At 32.1% G+C, this 13,546-nt stretch overlaps 1 protein-coding gene across 11 annotated transcripts in view; it reads right to left on the minus strand.

The window, feature by feature from the left end:
- Window positions 1-13,546, minus strand: part of LOC118186439 (sentrin-specific protease 7-like) — an 81,392-nt gene that overhangs the window by 54,228 nt on the left and 13,618 nt on the right. For 3 of the 11 annotated variants that reach the window (XM_035356539.2, XM_035356537.2, XM_035356533.2), the window contains exons 2-3: window positions 12,645-12,690; window positions 1,901-2,375 (exon numbers count right to left, since the gene is read on the minus strand). In XM_035356539.2, the coding sequence (XP_035212430.2) occupies window positions 1,901-2,369 (469 nt within the window). In that variant the 5' untranslated portion in view covers window positions 2,370-2,375; window positions 12,645-12,690. Of the gene's footprint in view, window positions 1-1,900; window positions 2,376-8,938; window positions 9,205-9,255; window positions 9,474-12,644; window positions 12,707-13,546 lie in introns of those variants that run through there. The other 8 variants (XM_035356541.2, XM_035356540.2, XM_035356535.2 and 5 more) reach the window with 6 other exon arrangements.

Consider the following 13,546-nt stretch of genomic DNA (forward strand, 5'->3'; position numbering starts at 1 on the left):
AGAAGAAATTTAAGAAAAGTCTGATATTTCATTAAGCTATAACATTAGCAAATGACTTCCATTTTAAAAGGCTGCCTCCTTAAATGGCTGCTTTTGAGCATGAAGGAACACAAAATTCTTAATAACTTTTGAACTACTGAAGGTACAGTTCTGATATTTTCCTTATAAAGGGTGTCCCAAAATTAATGCAAGATTTGAATTAAATAAAAAAAAAAGTTTTTTCTTTAAATTGTTATTTTTTTATTGAATCTTAAAGTATACAGGATAGGGTTATGCATGGAATAGCACATCGACCAAATAGCCTCCATGGCTTCGCTGGCACATATGCACTCTTAATCTCTCATAAAAACCATGAAATAACCCCATAAAAACAAATCCAATAGATCCCCTAGATCGTGTTAAATCACACGAGCTAGGGGGCCAATTCTGATCACTGAAACGAGAGAATACACAACCAGGAAATGTCTTGTGCAGTAACTGAATTATTTCACAGGCTGTATGGCATGTGGCACTGTCTTGTTGAAACCACATGTCCTCCACATAAATATCATCCAATTTAGGCAGAAAGAACTGTGTTATTATGTCACGATATCAAGCGCCAGTAACATTCACTGTTTGACCAGCTTCATTTTTCAAAAAAGTATGATGCAATGGTGCCTTCAGCCGGAAATCCACACCAAACAGTGACACGTTGATAATACATTTGCTTTTCGACGATTACATGTGGGTTCTCTGAACCCCAAATGCGGCAATTTTGACGATCAACAAAGTCATCAAGGTGAAAATATGTTTCATCGCTATAAATGATTTTGTTCGAAAAATCGGCATCCACTTGTTGATGTTTAGTAATCCATTTAACGAATTCTCTTCGCTGTGCATGGTCATTACAGTTCAGGTCTTGCATCAATTGAACGTTGTAAACATGGAGACGCAGATCTTCAGTGAGTACACGTTGTAGAGAGAGTCTTGAAATTTGCAATTCCTGTCCACGACGCCAAATTGATATACTTCCACTAACACCCTCATGCACTGCTTCTACATTCACATTTGAACAGCTTGTTTTTGAACGACCAGAGCGTTTAGCATCACCAATTGATCTAGTCTATTTGAATTTTTCAATTACTTTCTTCATAGTTAACACGAAGTTAAATCACTATTCCAACCATATTTTCTACAAAATTTTTTAACTTGGCCATTGGACTTTCATTATTTTTGAAATATATAATGAAATAACAATGAAAACACGTTGTTCTATCGTGAAACACTTCATTTCTACAACACTAAACTCTTAGCTGTCAAATGTTTTTAAGAGGGTTGACAACCCTTTACTGCACGAATGGTGGCAAATTCAAATCTTGCGTTAATTTTGGTACACCCTTTACATTTTGAAAATGTTTCAGCTAAAATTTAAGCAAGTAGAAAAATAATTGATAGCTTGATGATTTTTTTTCTCTGTTTTCCCTTAATGAAGAAACATAATAATGTATTTCTTCGTAGGTGAGCAGAAGATTCTAAAAGGCAAAATGCTATTCCACAAGCTATTCAGTATCAGTAAGGATCAGGAGTGTGATAAATATCAAAGGATATTTATGAAGATTGCATATTGCAGAAGGAATTCTGCAACAAGAATAATATATCACTATTTTAAAAACATGGTTATAGCCAAAATAAAATCCAAGACAGTATTCAGACAAGGTATTCTGGAAAAAAAAAAAAAAAAGAGGGATCTTTTCATGCATAATAAATGCCAATTTCCTCCTTGACAATTTACCTTATCTGTATAAATATTCTTGATTATTACACGTAATAAAATAATTACAGAAGAAAATATCGTTTTTCTCCTTTAATATAAAAGTAAATAAATAAACAAAAATTAGCTTTTTAAGTTAAAACCACTTACGATTATTAAGAGTAGGCACTTCTATTATTATTCCATTGCTTCCTAAATACACTGGCACATAGAGGAGAGGAGATTTTGCTTCAATTTTCATACTTCCAATTTTTACAATACGGCATTTTAATGCCGTATCTAAATTGTAGACTTTTACAATTGTTGGTTTTTTACAGTGCAATTGTATTTGAAGGGCAGGCTCCTCTTTAAGAGAGACATCTTCTTCCTCCTGCCCCTCTTCTTCAAAACATTTCTCCTCTCCTTCCTCTTCCTCCTGCCCCTCTTCTTCAAAACATTTCTCCTCTCCTTCCTCTTCCTCCTGCCCCTCTTCTTCAAAACATTTCTCCTCTCCTTCCTCTTCCTCCTGCCCCTCTTCTTCAAAACATTTCTCCTCTCCTTCCTCTTCCTCCTTCTTCATAATATGTTCACAAATCTTAATATCTTGATAAAGAAAATCTTCATCTTTATCACCATCCATGGCGACCTTTAAAAAAGGAGGGAATTAAGAAAGTTATTCAATACAATTCCATTTTTTTAAACAGTTCTGATATTGATTAACTAAAAACACTTGTAAAGAGTATCAAAATTACTTATAAAAATGTTCTATACAGAACTGGAACATATTTCAGCCAAAAAGGAAATATTAATACACCGACAGGAAAATTTAACTATAAAAAGATGCCTTATGCCAATTCTATTAAATAAAGTCCACAGCAGCTATAGGAGCTCAACTATCCAAATACACAGTGAATGATAGGCTGCATGCAAAGAAAATCATGTTTTGTGATTCAATAACTCAGGCTGTGAAATGTAGTTGCAGTGTGTGTGTGTGTGTGTATTTAATTATGGCAAAGCACACTAGGGCTATCTGCCTAAGGGGAGGGATGCCTTCGTGGAGGACTTTCTAAGGGGAACTGGCTCGTATACACGTTACACATGGGGAAAACCACGAAAACACCCATGCAGCCAGCCCGTTCGCGGGATTCGAAACTCAGACTGAACTACCAGTGTTCAGCGACTTTACCGCTCGGCCACTGGTGGACCCGTAGTTGCAGTGATAAAGAGATCGTTGTAAGTTGGAGTACTTAAAAAAACATGTTCTCTTTACTAAGGTGCTTTTTTTTTTTTTTTTTTTTTTTTTTTAAGAAGGATTTAAAACATGTTACAATGCGAAGAGAGCAAAACATAATATACAGAATAATTTGGATATCTATGAAATGCACCGGTACAACAGCGGTGAAATCCTGAAATGGCCAGGTATCATCTTCAATGGCTACACTACTTTCACATTTTTACCAGTGCAGTTATGAATGCTAAAAGATACAGAGACGATATTCTTGGCCCTTATGTAAGTTGCCTAAAGGTGCTGTTGGTAATAACTTCCTGTAATAGAACGTTAATGTTCATCCCAAATGCATTGGACGAGTAACTGATTATCTTGAAAGCAAAGCACTCCAGTGGCTGGAATGGCAAGAATATTCTCCAGATTTAAATCCAACAGCAAAGTAAGACGCACTGGAATGCAGCTTGCATCACTACAGGCTGCCTAACATTCTCCAAGAGCTTCAAGGTACTATTCATTGTGAATACACTTTGTTACCACAGATGCTCCTAGACAATTTAATCCAGCACGGAAAATTGTCGTAAAGCTTCCATTTCAGTTAGAGAAGACAATATACCTTATTAATTTTTTCTATATCTCTAAAAAGTTGTAACATCAACACTTCCTTACCCTACTTTACATCACATACTGGAATGTTCTTAATTATTTTTTTTTTTTTCCAGAAATAGGCAATTCTGCATTTAGAAGATATGGCTGGCATAACAAAATAAAAATTCCATGTTATCAGTCTGCAAAATCATCCAAGTTACATGAGTTTTTACACTTGTTCCTTTAATTTTCCCCACTAGTGTAACTTATTTGTAAATTAATACAGCTACATGTGGGGAATAAATTCCAGAATAAATAAATAAATACAAGTCCAGTTTTTAATATTTTAAGTAGATACGCACAAAAAAATATTCTTTATATACATAGCAGCTACTAACCCAATATTAAAGGTACTTTAATTTAATTAGACCAATTATACAAATTTAAGTTGTGAAACATACATAATTTTATCATTTTTAGATTATTCAATTTATAGCATTTATAGAAGTTATATTAGTTTAAAATCTGTATTAAACTTTAATATTATTCAAAAGTGTTTAAGGCAACTTGATTAAATCAATGATTTTTCACAATGAACGACACATGATTTTAATTTCTAAAATTAGAAGTACCGGAGCCCTTTGAAGCGCAGTCAGTGAAAATGAACAAAAATAAGTAAATCAAATAACTAATAAAATAATAAACAATTAAAGCAATAAAATAATTAATAATTAAAATCAAAATTAAATGTATAGAGATAAATATTGAATCCATAATGAAGAATAAAAAATAAAATTAAATACTGGGTTTCGTCTTATTTGGGACTCTGAATGGAATTACAATTTCACTAAAAAGCTAAGAAATAGCTCAAAAGGACTCCTGCTGAATTTAAGTATTATTATTCTCTGACATATATTCTCTGACAAGGTCACATATGTTCTCTGTCTGGTCGCCCAGGGGGACTGATTTCCGAATGCAATGGTATCTCTTTCACACCACATGAGAAATCCATATGCAACGAAATCTCCTGTGTCAGTGATTCGGGTTTTTAGCCTAAAAGATGACTCCAAAGGTTCGAAAAGAAGTGTTTCACCAGCATCGGAATGTGGACACCTTTATTATGTACCAATACAGGAATTAGCCTCCCCCCAGTTCAGCATAGGTAAAGACAACGTGGGTTAGTAAACTTTTTGGCAGTGAAAATGGCAGGTGCTTTTCTGAGAAGAGGAAGGACCTTCCTGTCAGAGCTATGGGCATTTTGGCCTGCTAGAACTATTATTCCTCGTGTATGCTGTTGATCGCGCACCTTCCTATTTAACAAATTTCCAAAATTACGGGACTGAATGTATCCAAGTCCCATACCATCACGAACCACAAATTGTTAAGTTTTTTATTTTACTAAAATTCACGTTATTATCAGAACTTGAGTTAAAAATTCATTACAACCCAGGGTTTGTGCAGCGGTTTTGGCATAATAGTTAAAAGCATAAATTTTCAAACATATTTTACATAAAAGAGGAATAAAAAGCAAAATAAAACTAAATAGAAATAAAATGCAATTGCATTAAAAATCAAATTCATGAAGTCCACAGTTCATAAAATCCAAAAAGTTCGATCAAATACTCATAAAATTTCCATTCAAAAAGTCTTATTGTCTAAATAAGGCCTTTGCACCTTATGCTCATAAAATAAAGTCACTATATATGACGTCAAAGAACTACTATAAATACGCTGAAACAATCAGTGACACAGCCTCCGGGCTATCAAGCTATAACGGTGGAGACAGCTTCACGGCAAAGCAGCAGAGTACAGCTCCCAACTCTGCTCGGTCATTCTCAGAACTGTACGTACTTTCGAGACTCTCTGCGCTAGAACTCGAGATGCACTTGACGATACACTGGAGTACAGCTCCCCACTCGGTTCAGTCGTTCTCGCAATTCAACACACTCTAAGATAAAACTCGACAATGCACTAACTCGCAATACATTAAGAAACTCTTTCGGTGCATTTCGGTTATGTTTTGCATACTCAAATACTAAATTTGTTGGAAAATCTGACATTTTCGTATTCCATTTTATATTTTCACTATTATGGTTTGGCTTGGAAAAAAGTTTTTCCAAGGATGGATATGGCATACCTCTCTTATACGTCTGCAAATGTTCTAATAAATTACATTTCCAACTAGTATGAATAAAATCCCTAGTTATACAGGAATTATCTTGAATGTTTGCTTAATCTGAAATGAAAAATGCAACCCATGTGCAAAAATAGAGCAAGTTTATCTTAAAAAGTTCTCCACGAATACATATTTGTTTCTTGGTCCTTACATGCTTTTCTGTATTTATCACTTAAGTTCATTGTATACCTATCTTTTATCTAATTTGTGAAGTAATCCTGTTTGAATACTTGCATTTGAATTTGTTTAACTGAATTTAAAGTAGATATATATTTTGATCAATGCGTGGGGAAATGAGGAACTGCGGCACCGAGTGGGGAAATGAGGAACTGTGTTCTAAGCATTCCATACTGCATCTTCCCTTAAGAATACAGCTGGTTAAAAGAGAAATGTGTTTCGTACTTTGTGAAATGTATTTTATTTACTTATTATGTGTCATGCTTATGATAAATAAATTATACATGAGCGCAGGATTGTGTGGCTCCAATATTTAACCTCTTCATCGTCCGTAACGTGTCTAGTGCATTCAAGTGAAACTTCCGCAGGGCGGCCATAACGCGCCTCAAGCGTTCTCAAGTGGACCACCTAGATTGGATGTTATCAAATTATCTTGCTGTTAGAAATAAGCAAAGATAATATTATTTTTCCATTATGCTTTATTTCCTTACAATTTTACTTAATATTCATTGACATTCATCCACTACGAAAGTCATGTATGGAAAGTTATGATGTACAGAGAAAAACAACATTACACGCTACAAAAAACAGACGGACGCTGGGGGGGGGGTTCGCGGACAGGAGAGGATGGCGAAAGTGTTAATTAAAATAATGTTAATGCTAAAGTCATACTAACCAGTTAAAAATTTTGAAGTTGGTGACTATATTAGATTATTATATGGAATTTCTATCATTATTACCTATTATATATGATTATTTGTGTGTAATTTTATTTACCATCTATGAAAAGTTAAATGTCTAAAAAGCTGTAAAAGTTAATTATTAAACAATATGAGTTTGAAATTTCTATCTTAAAATGACTGTGTTAGATCTTTTAAGTTAATTACTATGTTGGATCATTATTTGGAACTCTACTCAATATTTCATGTAATGCATCATAATTAAGTAGGAATTTTTTGTGAGGTATGATAAATTAAATTTCGTTGTCAAAAGGCTGTAAGAGTTCAGTGCTAAATAAATTATTGTCAATTTGAAATAAGGGTATCTTTCAGTTAAGTCACAGTGAATTCGTTAAAAAGGCTATGAAACTCAGCAAAAATTAATAATCATACTTAGTGGTTGAAAAAATATTCCAAGGTAACAAATTTTTATATTCCAAGTTGGGAAAAAGGCGACAAAGTTTCATTTCCATTGCTGAATATTAATTCCATGTGTATTGAGCACTTGCACCATTGTATGCATGCATTTTGAGTTCTCCTTCACAAATGTAACTAAAATTCAAATTTACAATAATACGTTACAATGTGGATATTCTTCTCTGTAGTTAAAAATAATTCGATCTTCTGTACCTTGTTATGAAAGTAACGCTGTGATAAGTTCAAATATAGTAATGCTCATAAAGTTCTGCGGTAAATGGTGAAATCCTATTAAGAATCAGAGTGATGTTTTCACGTGAAGGAAAAATCAAGGTTCAGTGTACGTTTGGTGATTTAAGTAGGATGTGTGCAAGAAAATCCAAGATATTTTAGTAAAATATTTCAGATAGTTAACAAAATTTGTGTTAGTAGTATAAGTGAATCTTACTGCTGAATAAAGAGGAGTATTCTGAATATGTGCTTATAAATGTCTGTAGAGTAAAATAATAAGAAATGAAGTATTGTTGGTACGTATCTAAACTAAACTCATGAATTTTGAACTCATGAAAATGACTCACGAAAATGACACTCATGAAAAAAACTCATGAAAATGACTCATGAATTGGTTTGAATGAACTTCATACCATGAAAATTTATAACTCCTTATAAGATTTGCTCAAAGTCAGTAGGTCTTACAATAAAGAAATATGTGTAGTCTGTATTTATTTTAGGGTAAAAGGAATCAGAAATAGAGCATGAATATGTTTTAAAAGCAGGATAAAATATAAATATAAGGGAAAATGCATAAATAGAAAGTGTAAAATTTAAATTTCTTTGACACAGTTTGATGAATCTTTTGAATAAAAGTAAAATGTGTGAAAGAGAATTTGTAATGTTTTGCATAGTATTCCATAAAGTTAGTATAATCATTAGTAATTAGTACAACACATCAGAAGAGAAAGTTATTAGAACCTCCAACTTATTCGTATAAAAAGTAACAACTGTAGTATTCCAATTAAATTGTATAGAATGAACACTGTACGTGTTGGTTTAAAGTCACAGCTTACAGAAATGAAACCCTGATAAATCCATGAAAGCTTACAGAGTGAAGTTATATGCATGTAAATTCCAGCTTAAATTTTGTACACAGGGAAGAATGTATGCAAGTTTATTTTTGGAGAAATGGAGATGTAACATCATGCTGTATTTAAAACAAGGGGGAGAAGTTAAGGGTAAAATAAAACTGTAACAAAAAAAATTTCTGAAGGAAAGAAAAAAAATTAATACTTATGTTTGGATGTAAAATGCATTAGGGGAAAAATAAAAACAAAATCTGCATTTGTGAAAACAAAAAAACTGAAAAAAAAAATTTTAACTTATGAAATAAATCAGGGTTGCCACTCAAACAGGAGAATGAAATTCCCTGACTTTTCCAGGTTTTCCAGGTATGTTTCGAGAAAATTCCAGTCTATCCACGTAATGTATGTTTGCTGTGCTAAGAGGTAAATTAATTATGGTATTACTTGTAATGTTACTTGTAATTATGGTATTACTTGTAAACTTGCAATGGCTGAATATAAATAATATATCCATCACACATGCCCACAATGCTAAGTAGAATGAGGTATATACACAATTTTAGATATATATGCATTTAAAGTTAGGCAAAAAAAAACAAGCTTATTAAATGCATCACTTAAATATACAGCAGGTAGACATTTTTATGTACATACAACATTTATCAGAATGACATGTGTACAAAATTTTATGGCTGGCAGCGTGAGATACTGATATAATTCATTATCAAGAACAATGTATACATGAAATAAAATTACTGAATTTCACAAAACAATATTATCACTATTAAGCACACATATACATGAGTGCCATCTTGATACATTACCTACCTGACATAAATCCATGTGTATCATTCTCATTCCAGATTAATCAGAAGAAAGTTACAAAGTTTTGAAAATAACAGCATTAGATGCATAAAGATTTCAGAATTAAATAAGCAGAATGAGGAATTTCAGAACTGAGTTCAGTGAGGTATATACACAATTTTAAACCTATATGCATATAAAGTTACGTAAAAAAAACCAAGCATGTTAAGTATAACCCTTAAATATACAGCAGCTAGACATAAAATACATTTTTTGTTAATAACGAGCCATGTTACATATAGTGAGCGTATAGCAAAATTGTAGCAGAATGCGAGCGCTACCTAGTGATGAATTTCACGAAAGCCACTGAAAACTGGGAACCGGAATTTTGTTCAGTCTGGCAGGCCTTGAGTATAAGTTGGCCTTGTTCTAACCTTCATGGTACCATATACTAGGATTAAACGCATTTTGTTTTATACGAGAACAGGTACTTTCTTTAGTTCCTGCACTGCACATGCGATTCTCGAGGTTACTGGAAACCAAAAGTTGCGGGAAACTTGCTTTGCCTTTCTAAAAGACAATCAAATTGGAGCTGCGAAAATTGGCTCTATGCCAGCTGCCCGAATGACACTCACGTGATACACAATTCACCAAAAAAGTTATCTCTTCCGACGTCGGCACAAAACTCGCCTTTTTTGGCAGGATCATTGTATGGAATTCCCTGACTTTTCCAGAGTTTGACTAAAACACTTCAATTCCCTTACTTTTCCCTGAATTTTTTGGTCAATTTCCGAATTCCCTGACTTTTTCCGGTTTTCCAGGTAGCGTGGCAACCCTGATAAATATTACTTTTGTAAAATAAAGTTAAAAATGTAGTGACAACTTTTTAAAATAAAAGGCGAAAAGGAAAATTAAATTTGTAAAAATAAATATTATTTTTGTCAAATTTTAAAAAAAGTTAAATGTATTTGGAAAAAAACTTTTGCAAAATAAAAAAACTGAAAAGAAAATGTAAACTGACTTTTGTAGAAATAAATATCAATTTGCAAAAATTAAAAATAAAATTTGTGTTTGTAAAAGGAAAAAAAATAGAATGAAAAATTAATAAATTAACTTTACTAAGATTGAGAAAAAAAAAGAAAACAATTAAAAATATCCTAATAATTGTAAAAAAATTAAATTGTAGGAAAATCTAACATTTAAAGCAGCAAAGAACAGAGTGATTTAGAAAGCCAAAAGAAATCTTAGTCCATTTCAAGAAATAAACAGACTCATTGGTGGTTACAAAAAGGATATTATTAGAAAGAATCTGATTGGTCTTCAAGATTGTATTTGTTCGCCGTCATGAAAAACAAATGTATGACGCAGTTTTCATGTCAAAGCAGGTTTGCGCATGCACAATCTTTCAGCCTAGTGACATAATGGCAGTTTCCTCTGCACAAAATCAAATGGACAAAGAGTGTATCAAATAACAAGATTCAAGAGATAAAGCATAGCTTTGTGTTTAAAACTCAGGCTCCTATTCAAGAGATGGCGGGGTCGACTCCCATCCGTGGTTTTTTTTTTTTTTAAATTAAGGGAAAATAATAAATTAAATAAAAGTTAATTAAATGTAATAATTAAAATAATCATGTACTAAATAATTAAAAATACTAATTAAAAATAGTAAATAATTAAAATTAATGATGTACTAGATAATTAAAAATAATAAATCACGTATTAAAAAATTAATAAATAAAATGATATTATCCCAAACACGTGGTTCAAGACGTTGTTGCCGCAAAAATAAAACCTTGAAAAATAGTGTCATTGCCACAGAATAAAAACGAAACTACTCATGACATCATTCCGTCTACGTCATCCAATCCATCTACGTCACTTCCGGTTGTCACGTGATTCAGGATGGTGGAGACCACAGCCCTTTTCTGTTAAGTCACTTCCATCACCCGAGTACCTGCGGTTACTACTCGTATTCATGAGGAAAAAGAATTGAATTGTAATAAGTTAATATTATTTTAAATAAATTCTAGTGTTCGTCTATGTGTGGCCTCTTAATTTAGTTACGCTGTTTTTCTTTGATTGCTGATTTAACATCATCGTAGCAACAGTCACCCTGGGAAGAAAAGGTAGGCTGAATTTTGATATTTCATTTGAAATCAAAACCTTTAGAGAAAATAAAAAATTGTTAATTTTTTAACAACAATAGAAGCTATCATAGCAGCACATAGATGATTGCAGCAAAGCGTCTTAACATGATGAAAGCTTAACAAGAAGAGAAAAAGTGTTGCAGTAATAATGCAGAGGAAGAGAGAAGGGAGTCGAACAGTTTCAGTTTCAAGTTTTGGTTTACAATTTGGTGATTGGTCAAGAGGCATCTGTATTAAGGGTTACATAAGATTGCATGATTAATTTGAATGATGCAGTTTAGACTTATGGTGCTATTTCTAAGATAGAAAGAGGAAGTCCCCAAATTAAATAAGAAATAAAAGAGGTTATAGACAATTAAAATTAGAAGTTTGCTTTCATATTTTTTATCTTACACATCCCCCCTTTCAAAAGATAAAGGCGGAGCGATAGAGAATCAAAACATGAGATATATAATTTTGAAACATACAAAACATAATATTAGCTTGTGAACAATGAAATTACAATACGTAAAATTTTGCATTCAAAAATAATTTTAAGCACTATATTGTTTTAAAATAATAGCAGATTTATAAAGTTTTATTAAGATTTCAGTTCAATCTGTAAAAGGTTCCTGTTTCTGGATCATTCACATCAGAATCTTGTACTTCAGGGAAGGATTTCCAAACAGTTTTACACACCATATCAGAATTATAAAAATTTTATATATCCATTAATTATTACGAATAATCATAAATCTTAAAATTTTACACCATACTAATTTTCACATTTATAAGTAATACTTTATCATTTGTAATAACATTATTGAAATTATAGTTTTTACTTTTATTACTACATTTTACAATTTTTTTATTTGACACAAACTGAGAAGACTCCACAGATTTCTCCTAGCACACACATATCCAGCCATTTGGGCAAATTCACTTTAAACTGACTCATGTATTAAAATTTTCATGAGTGGTTAAGTGAATTGCACTACAGCATTTCATTATATTAGAAAAAATAATCACACTCCATCATATGAAAAAATAAAAATCCTATATAAAAAATAAAGTGGGAGCCTTCAAAGTTTATATCATATGAGCAGGGTAAAAGGAACAATTATGCAGAGGTAAAACAGGCCTCTGTTTCTAAACCAATACTCCTTCAAAGTATTTCATATTTAACATACCATTATTGATAATTATAACATTTATTTACCATAATAGAGCTGCTGAGGTTGCAAAAGCTGTTTTTGACAGCTTTGAAGCTATATAATTGCACTTTGTCATAGACACGACATCATCATTTACCATAATTCCACACAAATTTTAATACATTCTTCTCTTAATTAAAATACTCATAGAAATTTTATTACGATTGTTCAGTTTCTTAAATCTTTGATATTTCTATATTAATGTTAGCAATATTTAATATTGTCCCATTTAATAATTATTTCATTTATATTTCATACACATCATTCTCAAATTAATTAGAAAATTCTTTAAAATTCAAATTTTTAAACAATAATCTTATTTACAAAATAATTTGAAATTTCTTATCCTGTCATATATATATACTATATATATAAATCCATCTTCCTTACTTGGCTTTTATTTTCTCAATCGTTGGTTGCAGTCAGGGCTTAATTTCTGCTGGAATGGAAAACTTTTAGGAAAGATGGTAAAAATAAATAAATAAAATAACTATTACAATAATAAAATAATTAGCAACTAGAATATTAAATAATTATTATTCAAATTCAATAAAAATGCAAAGACAAATGAAAATTTAATTAACTCTGATATTAATGATGAATAGCTAAGTAATAAAATACTAGACATCATCTTGTTTGGGGGTTGTGAAAGAAATTGCAATTTCTTAAGAATTAAGCCAAGCTTTAGCTAAATTTAGTCCTGGATGAGCAATTAATTAACATACTGTTTATCAGATTATGACAGGAAATTTGGTTAAGTAGCCCATTCTTCTAAAATGACATTTCGTCCAATTTTTCTCCCATCGCCTGTTACCTGCAGAGGAATGCTTTTACCCACTGCCCTCCTAATCTCAGAGGCCTAGTATCGTTTCATCCCCAGCTCAAAAAAGTGGTGTTTCATCGCTGCCTTCCCCAACTACTTCCCTCTTTATCATTTCGGTTTATTCGGTTATGGCAAAGCACACTAGGGCTATCTGCCTAAGAGGAAGGATGCCTTTGTGGAGGACTTTCTAAAGGAAACTGGCTCGTATACACATTACACATGGAGAAAACCACGAAAACACTCATGCAGCCAGCTTATTCACTGGTATTCAAATCCCGGACCGAACTACCAGTGTTCAGCAACTTTATCGCTTGGTCGCTTATCGGCCCACACACACACAAGAAAAAAGTAGCGGATTCATGCTGAAAATATATTCTGAAAAAGAAACTGTATTTTTTTAATCCAAGGCTATGCCTTTGTATTCAAATCAATTTTATTGTGTACACATGAATTAATAGTATAACAAAGT

The sequence above is a fragment of the Stegodyphus dumicola genome, chromosome X1, assembly GCF_044657685.1.
Source record: "Stegodyphus dumicola isolate Sdum_Otavi_A_Nest chromosome X1, ASM4465768v1".
NCBI classification, from domain to species: Eukaryota; Metazoa; Arthropoda; class Arachnida; order Araneae; family Eresidae; genus Stegodyphus; species Stegodyphus dumicola.